The 23,913-nt window shown below is 42.7% G+C and overlaps 1 protein-coding gene across 1 annotated transcript in view; it reads left to right on the top strand.

Annotated features, from left to right (window-relative positions):
- Positions 1-23,913, top strand: part of LOC146776379 (mitochondrial inner membrane m-AAA protease component AFG3L1-like) — a 327,798-nt gene that overhangs the window by 89,771 nt on the left and 214,114 nt on the right. The window contains exons 6-7 of the mRNA XM_085639724.1: positions 7,867-7,935; positions 8,092-8,216. Coding sequence (XP_085495850.1) covers positions 7,867-7,935; positions 8,092-8,216 — 194 coding nt within the window. The remainder of the gene's footprint in view (positions 1-7,866; positions 7,936-8,091; positions 8,217-23,913) is intronic.

Here is a 23,913-nt window from a genome sequence, read left to right as displayed (position 1 = left end):
TTTTGGCGGCTCAGCTACAGTGGTTGTCACATTAGACAGCGGAGCGTCACATAGGAGAAACCATCACGGTGAAAGCCGGGTTCCCCTCCCAGCAATCAGGAGACTACTAATGCCAGGTACCAAGCCACTACGTACTTACCCCCCTACAAGTATCCATTGCCCGCACGTGCATGCTGAAAATTCATCGTATGTCCAGAGGGCAACCCCTGTACTCACCTCTACTCCCATTGGTAGGGTTCCCCCGAAAAGATAAATACTATACCACTCGTGCCCTTCAGTTGTGGACTGACCATTCGGCCACAGAGGTGGAATCCCTGTTCGAAGAGGGACAACTGAGAACATTTGCCCAAATGGCTACCTGCTACGAACTCCCACCAGACCAGTTCCTAATAGGCAGCTATTAGACAGCAGTCGACCCTATTGGGATCCAAAAGAAGGGGAACCTCCGACACATCGGTGATACACACCATTCTGCATATGGGAGCGGGTAGACATTTAATTGCCTGGCTCTACAAAGCCGTTCGGGAACTGATCCTCCATCCCTTAGACACGCTACGACAAACATGGGAAGACGAGGTGGGACGGGCATTTAATGATAAAGAGTGGGAGAAGGCCCTAGAATATCCAAAAAAGATATCCAGGAATGCGCGCTTCTGGAACATTCAGTTTAATATCCTCCATAGAGCATACTTAACCCCACACCGTCTCCATCGTTTTTATCCCGACACACATTTCGCCTGCCCCCGCTGTCAGACCCCTGAAGCGGACCTCAAACACATGTTTTGGGATTGCACGCTATACAACTATACTGGGACAGAATACACCGAACACTCCGAGAGACGACCAAAATTACTAACTTAGTGTCTTGGGAAGCCTGTGCCCTCTGAATCTTCCGCAGGCGGAAGATCGAAAAGGTACAGTGGCGCTTCGCCTCCCTAGCCATTCTCTTAGCAAACAGGGGTATAGCCATGCATTGGCGGGTCCCGGTGGGACCCCCCAAAGCAGCCTGGATAGAAGCCATGAAGAAGTGGGGGGCGGCGGAGGAAGAGGTGTTAAGGGATGAGGAGGTGAGGGGAACTCGCAAACATCCCATATCTCTAAAATGGGCACAAATATTGCACCAATTCACCCACGAAATGACGCACGCGGAATCACCGACAGCCTCCCAATCTCAGGCCCCACCCCTACTCCCCCTGGGACCAGCGGAAGATAATGCAAGACCAGGCCCAGACACCTAGAGCTGGACATCTAATGGGACCCCACCAGGTGCCCCCCCCCCCACCCACTGTGTTTGACCAACCAGTCACGGCCCTCCCCACAACCATTCACACCATTAGTACATTCTGGTAGCTCCCCTCCAGCTCCCACAGTTCACCTCCAAGGTTCATAGTTATGACCCTACATCGGCTGTTCTAAAACCAATACCTTTTACTTTTTAGATTGGAACGCATTCACTAAACAGCATACTAGAAAACACAAAACTGGTAAATGAGGAGCTTCCATAACAAACCCATGACCACGGACCTGTATCTAACCAGGGTCCAGTACGTATATTAGTACAGAACTAACCGCTAGCCAAGTGGGTACCTCCCAGAATGCTTCACTGTACTTTGTATAAAATGTCAGATTTGTAATTAGACTATGAACTCTATTCTTTACAGTCATCACTCACCTGACAATAGGCGTATGTGAATATATTATAATGCTATGACATTCAATTGTACAACAAAATGCAAAATCCCAATAAACAAATTTAAACAAATAAAAGTGTGAATGTAAATAGAGATATGGGTTGGGTAAAAGGAGCGATTAAACAAGGTAATAAAATAATTATTAAAGAAAAGCCAAACCTGTGAAAAATAAAGGAAAGCAAAGCATTTGAGCTCCACATGGATACTTTATTACACAATGTAACATCAGTGAAGTGTCAAATTTTTGACTGTTTCAATGTGTTACTGACAATATACCATTTCGAATTTTGAACTGACAAACTTAAGAGCAGCAAGTTCATCTTTTCTAACCATCCTCACAAACCTTTCAGAAAATACAACATGCACATGTCATTGCCAGGACCATGTATGTGATTGTGGTAGCTCCATGCCACCCACAGTTACCTACAGTTTGCTTGCGGATACTCCAGCTTAAGTCGTGCCATGTGACCAAATCAGTTGTACATGAATCCTCTTCCTTACTAGGCAGGAGTAAAGGTGTGCCTTGCTCTTGTTCCTTTCATGAAACATTATAGAAATAATAGTGGTAGTAGACTCCTTCATCTACTTCCCATCTGCAGACAAAGCCTTTTAAAGAGAAGTTTTCTACTTTAAGCCTTTCCCTGATTAAGTGGCTCATTGTGAATTAGTTAGTCTGTCTACCTGTTTATAGCATTGCCCTGTAATATTTGTGCCCAGCCAGCTACAAACACCTATTTACTTTATCCCCTAGATTACTGTTGAGCCTCCTTTACTAGTTCTTGTAGAACATCCTTTACTTTTTTCTTTTAAATCTTTTTTAATTTTTTTTTATTCAACACGCTTGTAGGTAGCTATAATAACCTTCAGGTCCCGTCAAATATATTTTGATTTGGCAATTACCTGCTATTTTTGCATTAATATGCCACATTTGATGGTTGCAAATCATCCATTTAAACATTTACAGTTCTCACCACATGTTATTTAGCATGTGAGTAGTGCACAATTGCCATTAGTGCAGCGTCATGTTCTACCCCCTATGTAAGAAGAGGTTGCAGAGAAGGTTGCAGATGAAAAAGGGGTGAAAATAGCCTGCTTCAATGGACGATTTCCGAATTCTCCCTTTCTTATAAACACCCCACATCATTTGTAGCCATTGAAGAGAGCTTGCTTCAGCCATCACTAAGCCAAATGCTAATACTATCATTTTCCATAAATGTACCCAATAAGGTTAAGAATTTGGTAAGAAGAGTAATGGTTAAGTCATTCATGTGCCTCCTTTTTAGGTCAAGGCTACCAGACATCACAGCTGTTTGAGTGCAAAAGACCTATTATGAGCTCACTAAGAACTTATGGGGGCTTATAGGCTGCCAATTGATTATCAGTTGTTGGCTTTGTCACTCTCATTCACTTGTTTCTTATTCAATGGCTTTCCTTTTCCCAGTTTGTCTGTTGTGTGTCTGTCCCTCCCTTGGAGCATAGCATCTTTACCATCTCTATAATTGGCTGTCTTCAGTACTTTCACTGCTCACTTTTAGGGAATTGTATCTTGTTTTTCTTTGCTTAAGTAGTTCATGAACGTCCCTATGTTTTCTAGCGGTCTCCCTCATGTGTGTCTCTCCCCTCCCGCCCAGCTCCATATTACTTTCTCTTGCATGTGTGCTTCTGCCCCCCACACACGTTCCGTGTTTACCCCTTTGGCCATGCTTTTATCTCCTTTGTGTGGTTCAGTCCCCATCCTCTGTGTTGCTTCCTTTCTCATGTACTTCTTTTCCAGTGTCTATCGCCCGTCCACCTTTAGTTTTATTAATAACCCCCCTCCCACCCACTGCCTGTTGCTTCTCATCAGCTTCTACTCGGTGGCACCCCAACTCCGATTGACCTCTATTTGTTGCCGAGTCTTTCCACAGTGCATTAAGTACTTTCCTGCTTAAAAACATATTATTTTTTTCACAGATTCATGTGTTATCTGCCACTTTGAATCAGTAAATTAAAAAAAAATGGACTTCAGCGTCATGTTGGTGGCGCATGCATGCCTAATGACAAAGGCACGCTTATTCCGTCATCCATCAAGGCTGTATCATTGCGCCTTTTATTTCCACAATGCTACACAGCATTGAAAAAAGCATTTAGCTTTTTACCAATGCTGCGCAGCATTAGCAAAAAGTAACGCAAAGCCAGTATGTCAAGTAGCTTATAGCTGTCTGTTGTCGAATGACCTATTGTGTACAATACCAATACCTAAAATGCCATTTGGGTCTGCCATTGCTCATAACTGGTTGGCTTTCTTGTCCATCTCATTTGTTTGCTTCTTCTTTGGTGGCTTTCCTTCCTCTTCTTGGGTGGCTTTCCTTCCTCTTCTTGGGTTTGTCCCTCCCCTGGAGTGTAGAAGTTTCACAGGTTTCCTAATTGAATAAGTTGCATCATTCCACTGCTTATAAACTGGCGCGACTCTTTTCTTTTTCCTTCAGCACTCCATGGGAGTGCATGTGTTTTCTTGCTTTCACCCGTATGCTGCTTCCAGCTCATATACTCATTCCCTCCACGTGCTTGGTTGTTACCCTTTCCCTCTCTCTTCTTTTTTCCCCCTCTCCATGCAGCTCCTTTATTGCTCATGTATCCCGGTCTTCTCGTTGCAGTGCTGCTTCCTGCCGCTCAGCAGCTTTGAGTTGCTCCAGCACCCCCTGCTCTTCCATTGGAGCCTATTCCGGGTTTCTTCTTTTTTACTTTCTTATTTTTCTTAGAATGTGGCATGGTTTTATATGTCTCTAAACCCTTTCAAGTTAAGTATGGTTTCTCTAGTCTGTTGTCATTAAGGATGATATAAATCTCTGTAGCCAACTGAAAGTGAGTATATCTTAAGTAGACCCAATGCTAAAGACAAATTTACTGATTGTAACTCTGGTCCTCCCTTATGCATCCTTTTTTTTTTTCTTTTTTTTTTTTTTTTCTTTTCTAATACTGATTTATGTCTAACCTTGTTTCACCTCTTGAGTGAAGTATATGGTAACACTGATTCTCCAACAAGGAATTCCTGGCAGGTCCTATGGTTTTTATGGGCTTGGCAATGTCAAAAGTGTCTAAAGAAATAAGCCTCCCCCTAAAGCTGTTAAAAATACGGAGTATGAACTAATTCTTTAATTTAGAGATGAGCATGCAGTGGAGTAGTTGTTTTAAGCAAGTAACTGTTTCCATACACAATCTTGGGTACCGGGATCAGCATATTCGAGGGACGTTCTTAATATTTTAACTCTGTTGGTTACTTTATGTATTAAATAATCATTGTATTGTTGGAGTCAGAAATGTCAGACATGTTTTTACATTGTTGCAGTTTAATCTGGGTTTAACAGGATGTAATGACATATATTTTGGGTTTCTCAACCCTTTCCATGCTGTTGAAAGTTTTAGGGCCTGATTATGAGTTTGGCGGGAGTGGGACGGCATGCCTCCACCCTGCTTCCGCACTTCTAAACGACCGCCGGCCACCTGCTAGATTATGAGTTTTCTTGTTGCCTGCCGGGCGGTTGTTTGGTGTTACCAAAGCGGTGCCTTTGAAAAACCGTAACAGTCCATGCTGTGCAGGAACTAGGCATGCATGTGAACAGGGGGGCACACCATGTGCCCCTCCTGCATGCATACACATGTCCTGATGCACCTTCGTTTCCTTGCAGCCAGCAGTTTCATGGTGTGAACACCGTCATGAGACCGTTGGCAGTGAGGAAACTCGCAATATGATTGGCGGGGCTGCAGCAGGCCTGCCAAACATATTGCGGCCTCACACTGCTGCCATGGAGGTCCGACCGTTACAGTTGTAATATGGCGGTCAGACCACTAGTGCGGCAGCCCCTGACCACCACCGCACCTCCACCACTGGTCCGGCAGCTTAATCAGGCCATTAGTTTTCACGAAACCTCTATAGTGCAAGTTTAAATTGGGTATGGCAACTGATTAGCATAATTTATTACTGTACCGGTCACAAATATTGGAGACTTTGGACTACAAATCTCATAGACTCCATGCACAACCCAAAGGAAGTGGAATAATTTGATTAGGTGTCCTGTAAAATTTGGAAAAGCCCATTCAGTCTTTACAAACTCAAGGCAGTAAAAGACGTCTGCCTTTATACACAATACCTGGTTCTTTCTGTATTAGTTCAATATTTGGATCCAGTCACTATTTTGTTAAAGTTATTAAAATATTAGATTAAACAGATGTGACCATGTTGTTTTATATATACTGAGATTTACTTTCAGCCGTAACTTCAACATGTATTCCTCACTATTTAGCAAAATGAATATGTTTCTTGCACTATGACGGGAGCAGCTCTTAAATTCTGCTAGCTGGATATTCGTTGATCTAGTTCTCTAACTTTTAGCGCCATGCTTGCCGGAGTAATGTGCATATGTAACCTTAATGACTTAACAAGACCACCTAGTCTTTTGGACTTCTCTTTTGTTCTCACCCCATTTCCAGCAAAATTAAATTGATAGAAAAGACCGAATGGAATGAATGTATACATGTAACTTAAAATCTGTATCGCAAGTACCCATTTCTAAAGCAAGCATGTTTGTTAAAGAGTTCAGGTCAGACTGATGAAGCCCGAAGACCCTGCAAAAGGATTATGCAGGCTTGTTACCACTACAACTCAGTCGAGAAAGTTTGGGGACTCATTTACTAGCAGTCTCCTTAGCCCCACAATAAAAACCTGGTCTAACTCAAGGTCATATTCTACCTTTTATTGGCACTGTATCCATGAGTAGCTGAGTCCTAGAGCCTGCTTTTGAAAGGACAGCCATTCTGAGTTGGGGAAAGAGGAACAGAAGATTTTCATCAAACTCATCCTTTTACCAGTCAGTAACTTTATTACGATCACAAGGATCCTGAAAAGTATACAGCACAACAGAGACCAGAATGTACAGCAATGATAAGATAGACAATATACAAAATTATTAAAACAATTACACAATTTACTTTTTTTTTTAAACTCCATAGGAAAAAAGTGCAATATGCAATAGCAGCAAATAGCAAGTCTGATTGATCAGAATTAACGTGCTTAATGTGCTGGGTTACAGAACCAATAGATACAAGATCTTAAAAAATTTCAGAAAGGATCGGGACAGGCCATTCCTTATGGGCAACAGAAGCTTCAGAAACATTGTTTCCTTCGCTTAATCCAAAGTGCATGCCAAAATGTATAAACACTTCTAAGTAATGACCACTTTCTACTAGAATACATAATGGGACAATCAGTTTTTTCCTCAGTAACCAGTAGGATGGGCAAAAGAAAAGTAGATGGACAATAGATTCCAAACTTCCTCGGCATGTCGGACAGAGATCATCAAAAGTAGTACTGCTCGACCATTTTGAACAAAACCGTTTGGTAGGAAGTGTTTTATAACAGAATTGCAAGAAAAGCTTCAGTGCAAGAGAGGGAACAATTTAATCAATACTTGGTTCGAAGGATAAAAAGCATTTAAATGTAAAAAAGTCTTTAGTCAGGCTAGATTCCAAAACTAAAGCATCCTCTGCTAAGGTAGTTTCCCAGAACACTTCCTTCATTCTTGCTCTTGAGATTCGGCTCATACTTCCCGGGTTTGTCCAAAAAGCATCCATGCCCAGCTTCCCCAAGATTTTCTGTATTGTAATGAACCAGTTGATTTTTGACGCTTTGGGAAATCTCAGGAGATCTAGCAGAGTCTCTCGATATGGTTCAAGCTCCTCCACAGTCCATGGTCTGAACCAGAACATTAGCAATCTATATCATCCTTTTTCAATGTTGGTCTACGTGCGGAAAGCTTCTGTCATTTAAAATCAGAAGAAAAGCAGAAGAAAAAGGATCTACCATCACTAGTACTTAACAGCATCTACGGGTTGCCTAGTTTAAATATTTAAATATTGGTGAGGAGCATTTGACTGCTGGATGTATCATATAACAGTTTAGCCAATTAGAACTATTTTTTCTGGCCATGTCCGTGTTCGTTCAAGACAAAGTGCCTATATATAACTAGTTAGTGAGCAAATATGTGTAGGCTAGAGGTTGACTAAGGAAGCTGGTAAAAGTTTCTACTTTGGTCTTTAGCAACCAATTTGTTGCACAGTGCTCGTTTTTATGAATAGTCCCTTAATCTGTTTGAAAGTCTGAAAGTTTTACAGTTTTTTCTTCCATGTTCTCCTATAGGTAGATCGTCTTGATGTTGTGAACAAGCAGTTTGTGCGTGTGGTTCCTGCTCCAGGAGTCTCCTCTGATGTAAGATCCATGAATAAGTTATATATTGCATATTTGTCCTTTCAAATAATATTTTGTTTAAAATGTCTTGAAAAACAAATACTTGGGGCTTTATTTGAGCTGTTTCTCTGCTTTTGGAAGGCTATGTATAATTTATTGTTTTTATTGTTCATACAGGGGTATGTTTGGTTCAGTATTGGCAGCGTGGACTCATTTGAACGGAATCTGGAGACTGCTCAGCAGGAGCTCGGCATAGAGGGATCCAATAGAGTATCTGTCATTTACTCTACCGAGAGCGACGGGTATGTGAGACAGAAATGAAAAACATCTGTACAATAGACATGAGCTTGATGCTAAATTGGCCATGGCACCAAATCGATTTACACTGTATTATTTTTTAAATATTGCTGTATAAGTATTTGTATATAATCCCCTTCACATACTTTTGAAAATGTACTCATTTAGACCTTTGTGCTAGTGCTAAAATTGTAAAAAACATGATTTTCCTCATTTCCGCACAAGCACCTGTCATGAGGTAAGACAGGTTCTGTCTGGTGGTACTTGCCTATACAAACTAGAGTCTAGTGGTGGCAATGCACACAAAACTGGTACAAATAACATTTGTGCCTATATTTGCCATTTTCAGTCCATATCTATAACTTGATTTTAAAACCCTGGCACAGTTGTGATGCTTTTTGGATGATATTACCAGTCTGGCTCTAAATGACCATTACAATTGCAGGACTCTAACTTGTGCAGTCAAATATAAAGAAAATAAACTAGCCCAGTCTAGTCGTAGTGCACCCCTACCCTTCAGTCGCTCAATATTTATTGAATAAAATCCTGTTTTTCATGTGTGCTACTAGCTTCTACGATTTGCGGCTGTCTTAGATTGACTAATCTGTGCTAAACATTTTCTAGTAGTGCAAGCATATTGGATCTCGGGCGGGAGGAAGTTCTAGGCCCGCTAGGCTGTCTATCTCTTTCTGAGCCCGATAAAGTATCCTCCTTCTGGGGATATATAGCCTTATGTCTTAAAATGAAGTCAGCCAAAGTTTTTATCTTTGGTCTTCTCCTATGTCCACGTCAGCATTCAGAGCTCTTTCAGTTAAAAAGGTGAGCACTGGCTATGCTGGAAGAGGTAGCTTATGTCCAGTCCTGCAGGAGATTTGCACAAACCAACTGTTCATCTCCATGTGGCGTTAACCTCAAATTCTAAAGAAGAGGGAACAATATCAAAGTAGGGTAAATTTCTTTTTAGTTGGCCAAAGCTCCATGGCAGCAATCATCAGGTGAATCTGCCACTCCCATGCTGAGGATTCCAGATCCCTCAAATATCTGCTCCACAATACAGGGGACAGGATACAGGATTTGGGGAAGAAGCTCATGTAGTTTGTAAGGGTTATGCACCTGGGCCTTTCATCTAGAACATAGCTATTGTTCAAATGCTGCTATGATCATAGCGCAAGCCTGCTGTCCAGAAGCTTTCTGAACTTCATCTTCCACTGAGACCAATTGGAATGTATTATGCATGTGTATGTTGTTTTCTACCACTATTTTTGCTCCATAGTGCTTGTTCTGGCATACTCATCGGATGGTTATCTTTAAAATAATTTGTGTTAATCCGGCAGGATCCTGGAGTCGTTTTTAAACGTATAAAACACACCATTCTGTTAAAACATGCCTGGGATAAAAAATAAACAGGCTTGCCTCTTCTGAACAAAGCACTAAATGCGGAAAAGTAGCTAATATCTCCTGTAAAGCCACCATACCAGTGGCCAGCCAACAGCAAAAGATGATTTTAGGAACACCTGGGTCCTATTTTTGGCATTTATGTCTGTAAAAACTACTGTTTTCCTCTTTTGTTATTTTTTTCTTGCAATTTTTGCACTTTTTCATGTTGAATCCTTTCCCACGTTGTTAGAAAAAACTGTATCAAATGTTGGAACATTAATAGAGCAGATGGTAATTTATGTTGCATTTTGCTTGTTTTCTTTGGTCGTGTGTACAGTTGTAAATATCGCAAGGTTATGAATTTCTGATCCTTCGTAAAGAGGGAATCAAGGAGAATGCAGGCGGATACAATTTCTCTTTTTCCTGCACTTTCAATCTTGTCTGCAGCAAACAAATGAAGCACTGCATGAAATCTGTTGTGGATTTTTGCTGGCTCTGTTTCAGAAAGCCTCATTTGTTGTGTGTGTTCCCTCAACACCCCCCCCCCCCACACACACACACCACCCCACCCCTATCGGTGCTAACAAGACTGTTTTAGAATTGGTGGTCTCATTGTTCCCGTGTGACGGAGTAAATCGGTGCGGTTTGGTACTTTGGCTCAGAGTTTGGTGTCAAGTGTTTCTCCATCACGGAAGCGTTAACCTTCAGTAAAAAGAATCTTCGCACTGAGAGTCAATTTTGGGTTTTTGAGGAGGAGCTCTTTGGTGCTGATATTGGAGCTTGTGCACCACATGCTGTTGCCCTCCTGCTGGGCACCTTCCAGAATAGATCTGGCACACTCTGGTGTCGTCGAAGGGAAATGGCAAGCATATTTCAAAGGAGGACTCTTGGTAACCCAGGAATGGCCAAGTCACTAACTACATCTGAGGTTTCGCAGCCACTTGAGTATCAAATGTTACTTCCATCAAGTGTACTTGGTTGACCTGGGCATACAGTGTCACCAGATTTGTATTCCATCTTTTCAGAATCTGTCTGTGGGCAGTTCGAACACCATTGTTGCCACCAGACGTGCAGAATATACCGGAAAAAATCCTTGCATCTATCTGGATGATTTTAACTCATTTTTGGAAATTGATCGAGTTAACAGTCTCAACAAAAAGAGACAAAATGTCACTTATGTTTTAAATTATATCACCTAAAATGATATACAGCAGGTCCCATGTTAATTAGAGATATGTATTCTTGGCACCTGCGTAAATGAGGTCATGCCAGATAGGCAGGATGAGGAAGTTTAGTTAATCTCCTGAAGATAAGATATTTCTGTAGATGGAGTGCTGGCAGATTCTGTGATGGTCCCTGTAGCTAAAAGGAAGTTTTTGCATCTGGCTGCTTTGTTGTGGTGTCCAGAAAAGGGATCAAATTGTTGGAGTATAGAAAAAAGAAGACATTTACGGCCAGTAAGTTAAGGGCTGCAACGCTTTTTAAAGTCGCTATGTCTGCTTCCTGTGCCATAAGAGTCAGGATGTTCCATCTCAGATCAAGCAAGAGGCTAAGGAGGTTGGCTGACATTAAAATAAAGGGAAGGGGGGAGGAGTCACGTATATAGTAGTCTTGCAAAACGCTAATATTTGAGATTGTCAAATTTGAAGCTGGAGATTGAGCAGAACACTTTGGACATGCTGTTGTTTGGTACCACTCTGTTTTTATTTCAAAGCGATGATAAATGGCAAAGTCTCAAATGGAGTAAGGGGGTTATTTTGAGATAATTCCTGGTTAGGAAATAGCCCCAGGGACGGTCCTAAACTACCCTTTTGGACTTCAGACTGGTGAACAAATTCATAAGAGAATAAATTCAGAATGCTTTCTCTCCAGCATATTTCATACCCATTTATCAGTGCATGTGATAGGGCTCCAAGGTGAATATTTCCATAGGCCACTTCATATTCTGCAAAGGATATTCCTCTGGTTCAATCCAGGAAAAGAGGCCTATCAGTTGGCCGGATGTCTGCATCCAAAGTGATCACCAGAAACATAGCAGTGGTGTCAGCACATCTCAAGACGTAGGGACCATTCATGTGTCCTTATTTGGATTTTTAGTTGTTGAATTAACTACTTGCAAAGGGACTTGCAGGTCTATGTGGATTACCGCGTTTCTGTTTCAGCTGTCAGGGGTCTCAGTCAAATTAAATAATGCTGTTCTTGTTCCAGCGTGAAGTGGAAAGAGTGTTTCCTCTAAAGGAGGAGCTTTCTTTCCTTATCCCTTTAAGGGGTTCTGGTGATATCGTAAGACGCAAGGCCAAAGGCTAAGTGGTGTGCAAAACTCACCAGAAAATTGAGATGGTATTATGAGTATGTTACAGGTTTTTTTATTTACTTGGCTATTTTGGTTTAGTTATGAACATGAATTTTCCAAACATGGAAATGTTTATTGAAAACAGTAATTGACACACGGCTGTACTGTTTAGTTGCCTGTAGCAAACTAAAGACAAAAGTGTTTAAATATGTAGTTACGAATGTATATCTTTTAGAAATACACTTTCCAGAAGTGAGAGTTTTATTATATCTGCTGCCTATCAGACAAGCTAACAATAGATCCTGATTGCAGTTTGAATATTCAGGTTCTGATTACATTTCAGGAAGAGGAACCTGATTAAGCAAAGGATAATGACAAAGCTTAGTTGAATGGATTGGGACGGTTCCTAATTAAATATCCTGCCATACTTGGAGACTAATTAGCTGATGGCAATAATCCTGCCATGCTTGGAGACTAATTAGCCGATGGCAATAAAATCGAGTGGAGACTAGATCTCAATTTGACAGAATTTATATTTCATAGGCAAAATGTGGGGAATATATTTAACAAGGTATCCCAGCATCTGTTATATATGGGGCTGGAAATTAAAGCTTTTTAAAAAAAAATAAAAAAAAAGAGGAGCTGAAAGTTCAGTATGGTTTTTAGGTCTCGCCTACGCAGCGCGCATGCGCTGATTAGGAAGAGACCTCTTGAAATCGATTTGCTTTTTCGCCCGAAAACGTGCACGCTTTGCATTGATTTCAATGGCAACGCGTGCACGTTTGGCGATTCCCTTGCAAGATCGAGCTTTGGCGACATCTGTTTGTAATTAACTTTCAAACGGATGGTGCTCCCGCAAGGGAAACGCTGCATGTGCTCTCGGCCGCACATTCTCCTCCCCCCCCACCCCCCCCTCCCACTTGTTTACCGAGCGTCGTAGGTGCCCAAGGGCCATATGTTCTTTTGCAGCCACGGCGCTTGCGTTTCAGCGCTTGTTTAATTCTGGAATTTTATTATAGTGACAATGCAGGACTGGCTAGTTAGATATTGAGTAGTTATGCTTTTAACCGGCTGCCTGCCTACTTTAAAAAGTTGTGCTTTCATAGACCGGCTCCATCGTTTTGCTACACTTTTGTCTCCTGTGCTCCCCGAGTGTTTACTGTGTCTTCTCACCTTCATACTTCACTCTTTCGGCCCATTGAGGTGTTCGGCTGTTCTCCTCGGGGGCAATCAGATTGAAAGTGATCAATATTTACTCAGTCTGAAAGGGCTGTTGAGAAGGCCGCTAACAACAAACTGCTCGTCAGCGAAGCCCCCCGTCTAATCGCCGGTTCACGCAGAGTTCACGCCGAGTGACGCTGGTGACCCCCGCGGCTCGCGCCCAGTTCCGGGCTGAGAGCTGCCGTCCCAGGGCCGAAGCGCGTTCGTTTCTCACACTCTGCAGCATGCTTCTGTAAACATGCGGCCCGGGGATTTCTGCATCAAGGTATAATATGTGCTCACTGTACTCTTTCTGTTGTGTGACCTCTCCCCTGCCGTTCACTTTTTGCGGAATTCACAAAACATATGTTTTTTTCGTTCTAATAAGTGTGCACCCTTTGCTGTTGATGAAAATAAATTAAGGGTGGCACTATAGAAGCAGAAGGTAACTGACTTTGATAAAAGATTTACAACTTTCCTGTTCGGGTGATCCGTCTATCTGGTTTTGCACTATGCAAGTTGTTCTCTGGTAGTGCCAAGAAGCCTCAAATGGCGGTAAAGAGCTCTACAACACTAGCTAACACGAACATTAATTAACAAGGCGCTGGAAGTCTGCTTTGGCTGCAAATAGTACGTGTAATTCAAGGTTTGCCTCAGTTTTTTTTTTTTTTTGCACACTTGTATAGCGCGAACTGGACCTGAAGGTATCTGTTCCCTACATTGTCTTCATTCACTCACCATTCCTACATAATGGAAAGATAAGAGGGCGGGGTTGCCTTTTGCATGTTGAGCACTTAGACTAGATCTCGCCAGCGCAACCCTCTGTATAAAGCAGAGCTGAATTAGTCTAGCGCTTAGAGGCTTCGTGCTGACCCGCTCGTAGTTCTGGTATGCTTTGTGGTTATAGGTCTGTCTTTCCTGGCACTCCTTGTAACCACGTGATCAGGTTTTCCTGTGTGCATATGTGTGTGTGGAAAAATCTCATTTCGAGACCAACTTGCCCCCGTCCAGCTAAAAGAAAGCGATAACTCAGTGGGTTAATGCGCTGCCACATTAAACCGTATGGCCATGGAATTAATTGATTCATAAACCGCTAGCGTGCTGGCCGACTCAAGGTGCTTTCGGCAGACGAGGGGGCAGTCATGGGTTGTGAAAAAGGCACGTCTCAGGCACTCTTTGCTGTTGGAAATTAGAGGATGTGGCATAACGGTCAGAGCTGGTACTTTGGACCTGGGGAACGAGGTTCCAGTCTCGGCGTCGGCTCAACATCCTGTGATCCTGGGCAAATCACTTACTTGTCCCATTCCTGTATATATGTGACTTTGTGTAATGTAACTGGCGCTCATGTAAAGCGCTGCAATACCTTCGGGTCGAGTTTGCGCTACATGTAACATGTAAAGTGCAAAAATAAATTCTAGTCAAAACTAAACTGGCTAAATACTTAAGGTCCCAAAGGCGAGATCTATTGGCTATGCCAATGCTTTTTGTTTTTTGTTTTTGTCTCGTCCTTCCTGATTTGCTCAGAGACCATTGTGGAGTCAATGAACATTGCAAGTGGGGTAGGAAGATAGTGGTGAACAACCTGAAATGTTAGGCACTTAGTTGTCTAATTTTGAGGAGAAGTTTGACATTTTCTTTCTAAAATCCTTTTTCATCCTAGTTTTTGATAAAAGACTGAAAAATAGTGGAGGAGAAAGGAATGAGGAAAGGTCATTTGGATGTAATCCTCATTGTAATAAAACGAAGCAGAAACCAAATTAGGATATGGGCATCAAACAAGGATTTACCATGCTCACAGCGGTCATGTAGTCATTACAGTAAACTGCATTACAAACAGATTTTAAAACCGTAATGCATGAAATCCAGTTCTGCAAAGAATCTGCTGTTTGGGGCGGAGGGGTTAATTGGCGTTATTAGTACAAAGCCCTTTGTATTTGGGGTGAATAACCCTTCCAGGGTCTGTACCTGCAGGAATGCTGGTCTGCCCTGACCTGGATAACAACCTTATTTTACCCTTCAAAAACAAAACAAACATAGTTATGCACATTGTCCATGATCTACCGCAGTCTGTTTAAACTCTTCATGAACGTAGAGGCATTTCAATTCTTAAGCTTTGCTTTTTTGCATTTTAAGGTGAATGGGCTTCTATTCAGGAAAAGCGTTGTTCCATCTCCAAAACACTCAAATGTCAAAGTGCCAGAGTCAGCTTTATGGGCCGTGATAGTGGCCACATAGAAGCAGTTTTTGCCCTTTACTTCCCAAGCAGAGAGTTAAGTATTTTGACTAGATTAAGAGAGACTATAGACTGCCAAAGAGTGAGAAGTATTACTACTGGCAAGTCAGATTCTGGGTGATGTTGTCTGGCATCATTTCGAGTGCCAGCCATTGCCTGATGAAATTCGAATGGTGGCTGATTCCGAAGGAGGGAGCCTCAAGGTTAATCTCAGACATCTGCATGTTTCATATAGAATCTTAAGATGTGGGGAAATGCCTAAATCGTAGCAGATGGGGTGAGGGTGGATCTGGGCAGATGCCTGTTGGATGAAGAGTGTGATTTAATCCACACCAGACAACTTCAATTGTGGCCTCGACATGAGAGGCCAGGCTAAAAGTTGTTAGCTAGTGGTGCCACACATGGAGTAAACTTCACACTTGGGAGGTAAACAATAGTGGTAGATGCTGGAGTAGATTTAGGGAAGTCGGAACACTGTTACATTTGCTCTGGTGGTCTCCATGGCTTTGGGATATTGAAGGCAAGTTCTTGCTGTCGTGCACCTGATGTTTCATCCAACTATTTCCAGAGATATATGCAATACCCTTTCAGGTTTAGCGTGCTGGATATAGTATGCAAACAAGCAAGTAGGAACTATGGGTAGTTCCCAAGTTTTAGGTAAAGAACAGCTCCTTTATTTGGAGTACAGCACCACTAACACTTTAAAACTACTCCCCTCAAATGTCTGTCACTTTTCTAGCTTGGCATGAATTGCACTATGCTAATCCTATGCTTAAAAACTCTGCTAGAAAAGTCCATTTACCATTTTTGCAGCAATATCTTTAAGCATCGGATTAGCGAATGCCATCCATGCCTAGCCGAAAATTGACAAAAGCCGTTGAACACTTTAGGCACAGTAGTACAGTTTTGGATTATATCGGATTGGGTTTCGGATTACCAATTCCTCACCCTTCGCTGTGATTTCCTAACGCATTGTCCTCTTACATTCTGGGTTCTCCCACTTCCTCGCCCACTGCTTCTCCATTCCTCTTCTCTCCCCCTCTGTAGTTTGGTTCATTTGATCCTCTGAGCTGTGTTAGTTGTACCAACATCGTTTCACTAATACGCTACTATGTAAAGCGTCATGGTTCGGCTCTACATCAAGCTGTTCAGTAATTGATGTAAGTGTGGAATGATCAATATTACTAGATGGTTCCAGAAAATATGGATTGGGGGAATAACTATAAAGAGAGGGGTATATATAGCAGCCACGGATTTACTCAACTTATTCCTTTTTAAAATTTTACTTTTGGCTTTCTGCGCTAGCTTTCAGGCTGTATGCATTGGTATTCGTACTTGAAACTCAGTAAACATATTTGATCCATAATACATATGGCATAAGAGCTAGTATTAAAAAACTGTAAAAAAAAATTGTGATGGACTGTAAAATCTGTTTAACAAGTCTTTTTATTTACTATATATTAGGTTGTGTACCCCCTATAGGCTCAATGTTGTCTACAGGGGCTTCATCATTGCGTGATTGATGCAGCAGTTGAAGCCCGAGGCTCCTTAGCATATGTAGTGTATTTACACCTTCTAAACTTTAAAACTTTTCAATGTTTTCAGTCTGATCTTTTTTTGTCGCACAGTTAATGGTTACACATGTTCATTGTTGACTTTTAATTAATTTAAGATCTAGGTTGATCTCCAAGGTTTTTGGCCTGCTTGATTAGGATGAGTCTAGAGGAACTTTTTAGCGTCCCTTTTTTAGCTGTGTGTTGTATCAGACTGCGGAAAATCATCTGTCAATAGTCTGAAGTAAAGAACATCAAACATCAGCCAAACAAATCGGTAGCTATTTGAGTGGCAAGCAGGAAAGCTCTAAAGCCCAACCTCTGGAACAACACGTTAGGTATGGAAAGGTTCACCAAGCCAGTTCCCTATTTTCTACTGCAAACAACACTGCTACCTTCATCACCACTTAAGGACATTGATTGACTGTCTGGTAACGACCCGACCATCCCTACCACAAATGCAAGGAATGTTCCCTCATCGAAATGTCGACCTGGTCAACAAGCACATTGTGCTGTTAATATTCAAGATCAACCATTAAGTCCATCATTGGTCCCAAACTTGGGAGGAAAATGGAGCATTCTATCATGGAATGTTGCTGGGCTAAAAGCCAAACTCATAGATCCAGACTGAGGTACTTTTATTGACAACTATAGAATCTGTGCTTCCAGGATACTTGGGACCCTGAGACTTGTTTTAAATGTGTCTCATTTTTGCTGTCCAGCACAGGCCCAGGCAAGAGGTCGCTCTGTGGGGGGTTAATAATAGAACTCTTTAAATTGTACTATCAAGGTATTGCCAATCTCCTCTCCGGACATGCATGGACTTTCTCTCCAAAAAGGCAATAATTGTGATTTTTCTTTATAATCTTTATAATAGACCCTTGGGTGTGAATAGGAAATCTCCTACTTTGGCGATTTTAGATAACCATCTTAGCTTACTACCCCCGGAAGTCCTAGTGATAATTGCAGGTGACTTTAATATGAGGTTTGAACCCTTGGATAAATATGACCAGTCCTTAACTGAGGATGAAGATATGGTTTGGCAGGTTCACAAAATAGGCATAACCTCAGTAAAGAGAAGCTCTATGCTGGCACTCCAGCTTTATGGTATTGCGCGGAGATCAGGTTTGAGGGCATGCAATGGGAGGTCCCAGTCAGATCAGGATGGTGCAATGACCTTCAAGCGCTACAATAGTGCAAGGAGAATCGATTGCATATTATCATCTCTGCATGTTTGGTCTTTCATGGTTGACATGATGGTAATCCAGAGGGACCACAGTGACCATAATGCACTGAAACTGGTTCTGACAGGCCTTATTGGACCGGGGAAAGAGGTAGTTAAACCTAGTTTACTGGAAGATTTAGCTATCTCCAGCAACAAAAAGGCCCTTAAGTGGGAATTTGTGGAAGCACATCCAGATCTCTTGAAACAAGTCTACTTAAGAGTGGGAGATGCTTTGAAAAATATGAGCAAAGACATAGAACCCAAACTCTGTAGTAAAAAATCATGAAGACCTGTTTACTAGCTTGAGGGAGTAGCAAACTTAGAAAAGTGAGAACGGTTTGCCCCAAATCCCTCCCATAGTTTAACACCCAGTGCAGGGCAGCAAAGTTCCTCCTCTTAGATCATAAAAAAAGCAGAGATCAGCATATAACAATACAAGGAAGCCATACTGTAAGCCAAAGTTGAATGGGAAGAGGAGGTTTGGTTTGATCTGACGCAAGCAGCAAAATCAGGAGATACAAAAACATTTTGGAATATTATAGCACATGGTAGTTGCCCTTCAGCCAGCCATCTAGGCTTCAGTGTCCAGTCCCAACAATGAGTTGATCATTTTGGGAAGCTTTACTCTTCCCTGTCGATGTGGGAAGTAGGCAAGACGGTAGTGACTTCAATCACATAAACGTTTACAGCCAACTAGATCACTGGGAACTAAAAAGTCTAGACCATATGGGGCGTGGTTGGAGGAACGGAGATACTGGCCCCATCAGTACGCTAGGACACCAAGACCCCTTGACAATAACTGGCCTAGACTCCCTAAAGTCCTTGAAATCTATCATCCATCAAATGCCCCGGGCCCAGATTGTATTCCATCTGACCTCTATGCAGCTGAAATTGATATCTGGGCAACCTATCTAAACCTCCTAATGAGGGTAATTCTCGAAGGGGGTGCTATTCCAGGATCCTGACGTAAAGCTGAAATCCTCCCAATCTATAAACAAGCATTGGCATAGCCAATAGGTCTCGCCTTTGGGACCTTATAAGTGTTTAGCCATGCAACAGTTAATGTTGTTGCAGTAAGGATATTGTGCTGCATAACTAAATACTTATACGGTCCAAAAGGCGAGACCTATTGGCTATGCCAATGCTTGTTTTTCTGGGTGTGGCCTGGGGACTCCAGATGTGCATAGGGGGTATCTGGAATGTCTGGCTTGCAGGGTGCCCAGCATGGTGGTAAGTGAGTGCATTGACTAGGGCTAGTGGGTTGTGTAAGCGTCCTTCCTGCACTGTGTTGGGTTGATGTGAAAAGTCTGTGTAACATGTCCTCTTGTTGCTGGGTGTGTGTGCATGACGTTTCATGAGACACAGTGTAGGACGTGAAGTGTGTGAAGAAACATGATGTGACTAGTGGAGGGAGGGGGAGAGGCTGGAAACAGTGGAGGAGGCAGAGTAATTCAAGGGAGCGAGGGATGGGGAAAAGAAACAACAAAGGGGAAAGGAAATGAAAAGGTGGCAAGAGAGTGGAGGGGCCGTGTGGGGCACGGGGGGGGGGGCGGGCAGCTCAAGAGACAGTCGAGCGAAAAGAAAGACCTATCGAAAGATGGACAGAGAGGAGTGAAGGGAAGTAGTGCACCAGTTCTTGGCTTTAAATAACATTTCTTTAAAGAAACACGGGAAAGCAAAAGCACTGATTCTTTTGATATTTGCAAATATAGGCAGCATAGTTGTGCACTTCAGGGCTCATGTGTACAGGGAAGGGGCACAAAATGTGCAAAATACAACCTAAGTTAGGAATACTGAGAAAAATAAAGAAGACTGAAATTTCACAAATAAAGCAAATGGTGTACTGTACACTATTCTTACTTTCGCATAAAGGCCAGGTTCTACATGCAAAGACTGAAGCAAAGTTAATAGAAAACCACCTGAGGCTCTGAAGTAATACAACGGCTAACAACCGATTAGCAACACATCCAAGTAGCTGCAGGTTTATAACAAAGTCATTGGGTACAGTATTTCTATTATGCTGCTTGACCCAGCCAGAATAACAAAGGTATTGGGCTGCTCAAGATGCATGAAGGCTTTTTAAAGACGTTCTTACGTTTTTGTACCTTACAGTGCTAACCACAACTAGCGAAAAGTACTGGTTTTTAATTCGCCAAGAAATTGATCACTCAACAGGAAGTATCCGGATCCATCACAATATGTTGCATCTCGGAAAGAGTACACTCTGCTGCCCATTACTAAGTAGGTCAGGTCCATCCTTCAATATAGAAATATGCCCTTTGCCAGAAGAAGCATGTAGGTCTTTTAGCTGAAGGAGTTGAGACCACTAGATTCCTACAGTTATGGCATGGAGGTGTTCCTGAAGCTGCCACTGCCTGACTGGTGACCCAGAGGCAGTATACTTGCCAACCCTATGAAATTAAATTGGTAGTCTGTGACTTATGCACTACTGCCTACATGTTTAACAGTGACCTTGAAAAGAATTGGCGCTATCTGAACTTCATGGTCAAATTGTTTTGTGCAGAGTGCTGCAGCAATAGGGGTCTGGAAGGGCAGGATAGTGCCTTAATCACTGAACACTGTTAAGGTTGTTCCCCTTGGATACGGGCTTTCTGGCCCAGTCGATGCCTATCATTCGTCTGTTTTTCATACTCTAGTACTTTTCAATTTAACCCATTTAAGTGGTGCGTTGTGCAAATAACTCTCTCTGATCGGTAATTTTACCGGCTCCACTCGCACCCGATATTTTGACGGGCGTACAGTGATTCCCATAGGCATGGGGAACCTCTGACGCGGTTACCTCTTTCGAGTCTCCTGCCTCCATGACAGCGAGCACTCCTACAGTATTCCGAATTTGATTGGCCATACAGCGCGACTACGAAGCCTCCAGTAGACTGATTGGCAGTTAGCAAACACGTCATCACGTTCTTCGTGATTACACGCCCCTATTGCCTCGCCTCTCGAGCGGGAGGACTCTTTCGTTCCCTTATAAACACGTCGGTTTCCCTTTACTCACCATCGGGGTCCAGTTTTCGAGGGATCGTTTAGGTGCCAAGCGGGTGCCTAGCTGAGCGGGCGTAAGTCCTACGACCAGGTTAAGATAAGTACCGGGGGATTTCTCTGCTACTCTTAATTTAACTTATCCCTTTCCCCTTTCTTTATCTCCTATCCCTAGGGTGTGCCATTGTAGCTTCCACCCCCCTCCCGAGACCCATGGTGTAGATATTGATTACACCTCATGTGAGATATTATTTGTCTTTCGATTATCCAATGCCCAACAACACTGTGTCTCAAGCCTATCGCGCATAGTGTTTTACCACATAGGTTCTTGCTTAATGTTAATGACCGTCCTGGGCTTTCCATATCCTCTAATGTTAGGCAGCTATTTGTTTGTTTTTAGAGATCGAATTTTTCGTGTAATATGCACTTTCTGTCCTCACAGTAGCACAGATGGCCAGCGTTACCAATTAAGTGCACCACGCAGAGCACAAGTATCTGTACGTCCAACGATGACAAACTTATATGACTATGTCTAATTACTATGTTTGTCTCTTTTCTTGTTTGTCTGTGTATGTTTCCTCTTACCCAGAATAAACTCGGTTCCTCTCCAATGCGAGAGATACCAAAATTATGTTAATTTTATATTTTTCACACTTACAACCTCTGGTTAGGGTGGACATTAGCGCCCCCATACCGCCGAGGTTCTCACGTCCTCCTTGGTCCTGACGAATGCCTGTTTAAACATAACACATAGGCAGAAACATGTTGACCACATCATAAGGGACTTGGCTGAACAATCTATTCAGCTTTCACGTCCTACATCCTGTTTTTATATATGTCTGTTTGGCTTTTAATAAAGTTTATTTTTTGACACAAACAAGACATTTTTAACAATCACTTTCACTACTCACCACACACACACTACCAGTTCCGCAGTAATTCTGGCGTCGAAGCACACCGGGGTGGCATTCGGCCTCTCCCAGTGGTGCCAGATGATGAAGCATGTCACCAACCAGGTTGGTGAGTGAGGGCTTTATTAAGAAACCTAGTTGGATTCTACAGTTGTGCTCTATCAACAAACTCAAGGCACACTCTTTCGTTGATTTGATTATAGTGACTTAATTAGTCACATGGATGAGCCAGTGCAGCTCTCCCCACAGTTGCATTACTTTCACCCGTGCATAAGCTGCCATCTCAGGTTGGCTGTTTATATCACTGAAAGGGTGAGAGTGGGTAGGCAAAAAAAATGTCCGCAGTCCATATAGATATTGGATGCCATTTTGTCTGTCCCATGAAAAAAAGTCAGTCTGCCAACTTGAAAGTTCTTTCCTCCTCCAGAAGACCTAGCTTATCTTAGTTCACTGTAGACAGTGGCAGAAGGTGGAGCAGCTGGACTGCCCAGTCTTTGAGATAGCCACAGGGCCTCAAACCAACATTCAAGTAACCCTGCACTGAAGCTCTTTCCTAAGACTCTACCTCGTACTCATAATATTGACCTCTGAATGATGAAGGGCTTAGTTTACCCTGCTGAAGACCTTCAGATGTAGACCATCTCACAGTATGCAATTCAGGCCAGTGTGCCCGAAACACTACTTTTCCAGTCCACAACAGAGGGCGTCTTACTGCTCGTCTTGATCTAGCAGTCAATCCCTTATAAGTCAGTGCTACTACGAGTTTGTAATCAGGTTCACCAAGGAAGTGAGTCATACACAACTTGCCCATCAGTATTCTCTGTGCCTGCCTTAAAGAAAATAAAACTTAGATTTCTTTAACAGGCCTTTATAGTCTGTAACAGGCATTTTATTGATTGCACACTGATCAACAGGACCATCCAGGTGCCTGACATCTTCTCGCTTCCAGACCGATAAAACTCTGTGATCATGAGTCAGGCTCTTTCGACTTGTGCTGGAATCAGCGATGGTGCTAACTGCCCATTGATGGGGTCCAAGATAGGCCAGTCTTCCCAGAGAACTTTGCAGCTCACCAAATCGCAATGTCAATTCCTGTGCCATACGTCTCTGAAATAACTTGGGATGAGGGGTGCCAGTAAAGATAGGTCCACCTTGGTGCGAACTGCAGCGCCAATTAGGTTTAGACGTAGAATACACCTCCATACTTGAAGTACAGTTACAGCTAAGACATGCAAGTGCCATAAACGTAAGACTTTGTGGGTATATTGGAACCGCTTCCAGTGATGGAACAGTCGTACACCGTAGGTTTTCCCTTTGAGGTCACCATTATATCGTGGAGAGTGGCCACAAAGCACATTTTGAAGGATGGTTCGAAAAAATTACTTGGATAGAACAGATCAAACTGCCATGAGACATGTAAAAATAAAGAATCATTCATTTAAATCTTCTGAAGTCTCTTCTGTTTACATAAAATATACTCGAATAGTTTACAGTAGGAAGGAACGGGGAGAGGGAGTTCACCAAAGAAACTGTTTAGACAAGACACTGCATTAACAAACAAATGCAACAAATTCTATTACATTTTATGTAGCACAAAGCCGCTGCAGTTGGTCTCCAGGCATGTGACTAGCAGCAATTGAGTGGAGGGAGGAGGGGCTGGGACGAGGAGAGCGGCCGCGAAAGTTAATTGTGAGAGAGCGGGGAGCAGGAGGTGAGCCTGCGAGTGGTGCGCACGCTCTGGGGAGAGCAGTCTGCTCTTTTTCGAAGCACATACTCATGCTTGAGGCGCGCCCCTGCGTGCTCCCGCAAGGTGTATGCTGCCACAAGCAAGAGTATGTGTTTCGAAAAAGTGCAGAACGACGGCTAAACGTCCTCCTATGCAGCGCATGCGTAGGCGAGACCTAAAAGGG

The sequence above is a fragment of the Triturus cristatus genome, chromosome 12, assembly GCF_964204655.1.
Source record: "Triturus cristatus chromosome 12, aTriCri1.1, whole genome shotgun sequence".
Lineage (NCBI taxonomy): Eukaryota > Metazoa > Chordata > Amphibia > Caudata > Salamandridae > Triturus > Triturus cristatus.
Note: the sequence above shows the minus strand (reverse complement) of the source record. Positions and strands in the feature narration are given on the sequence as shown.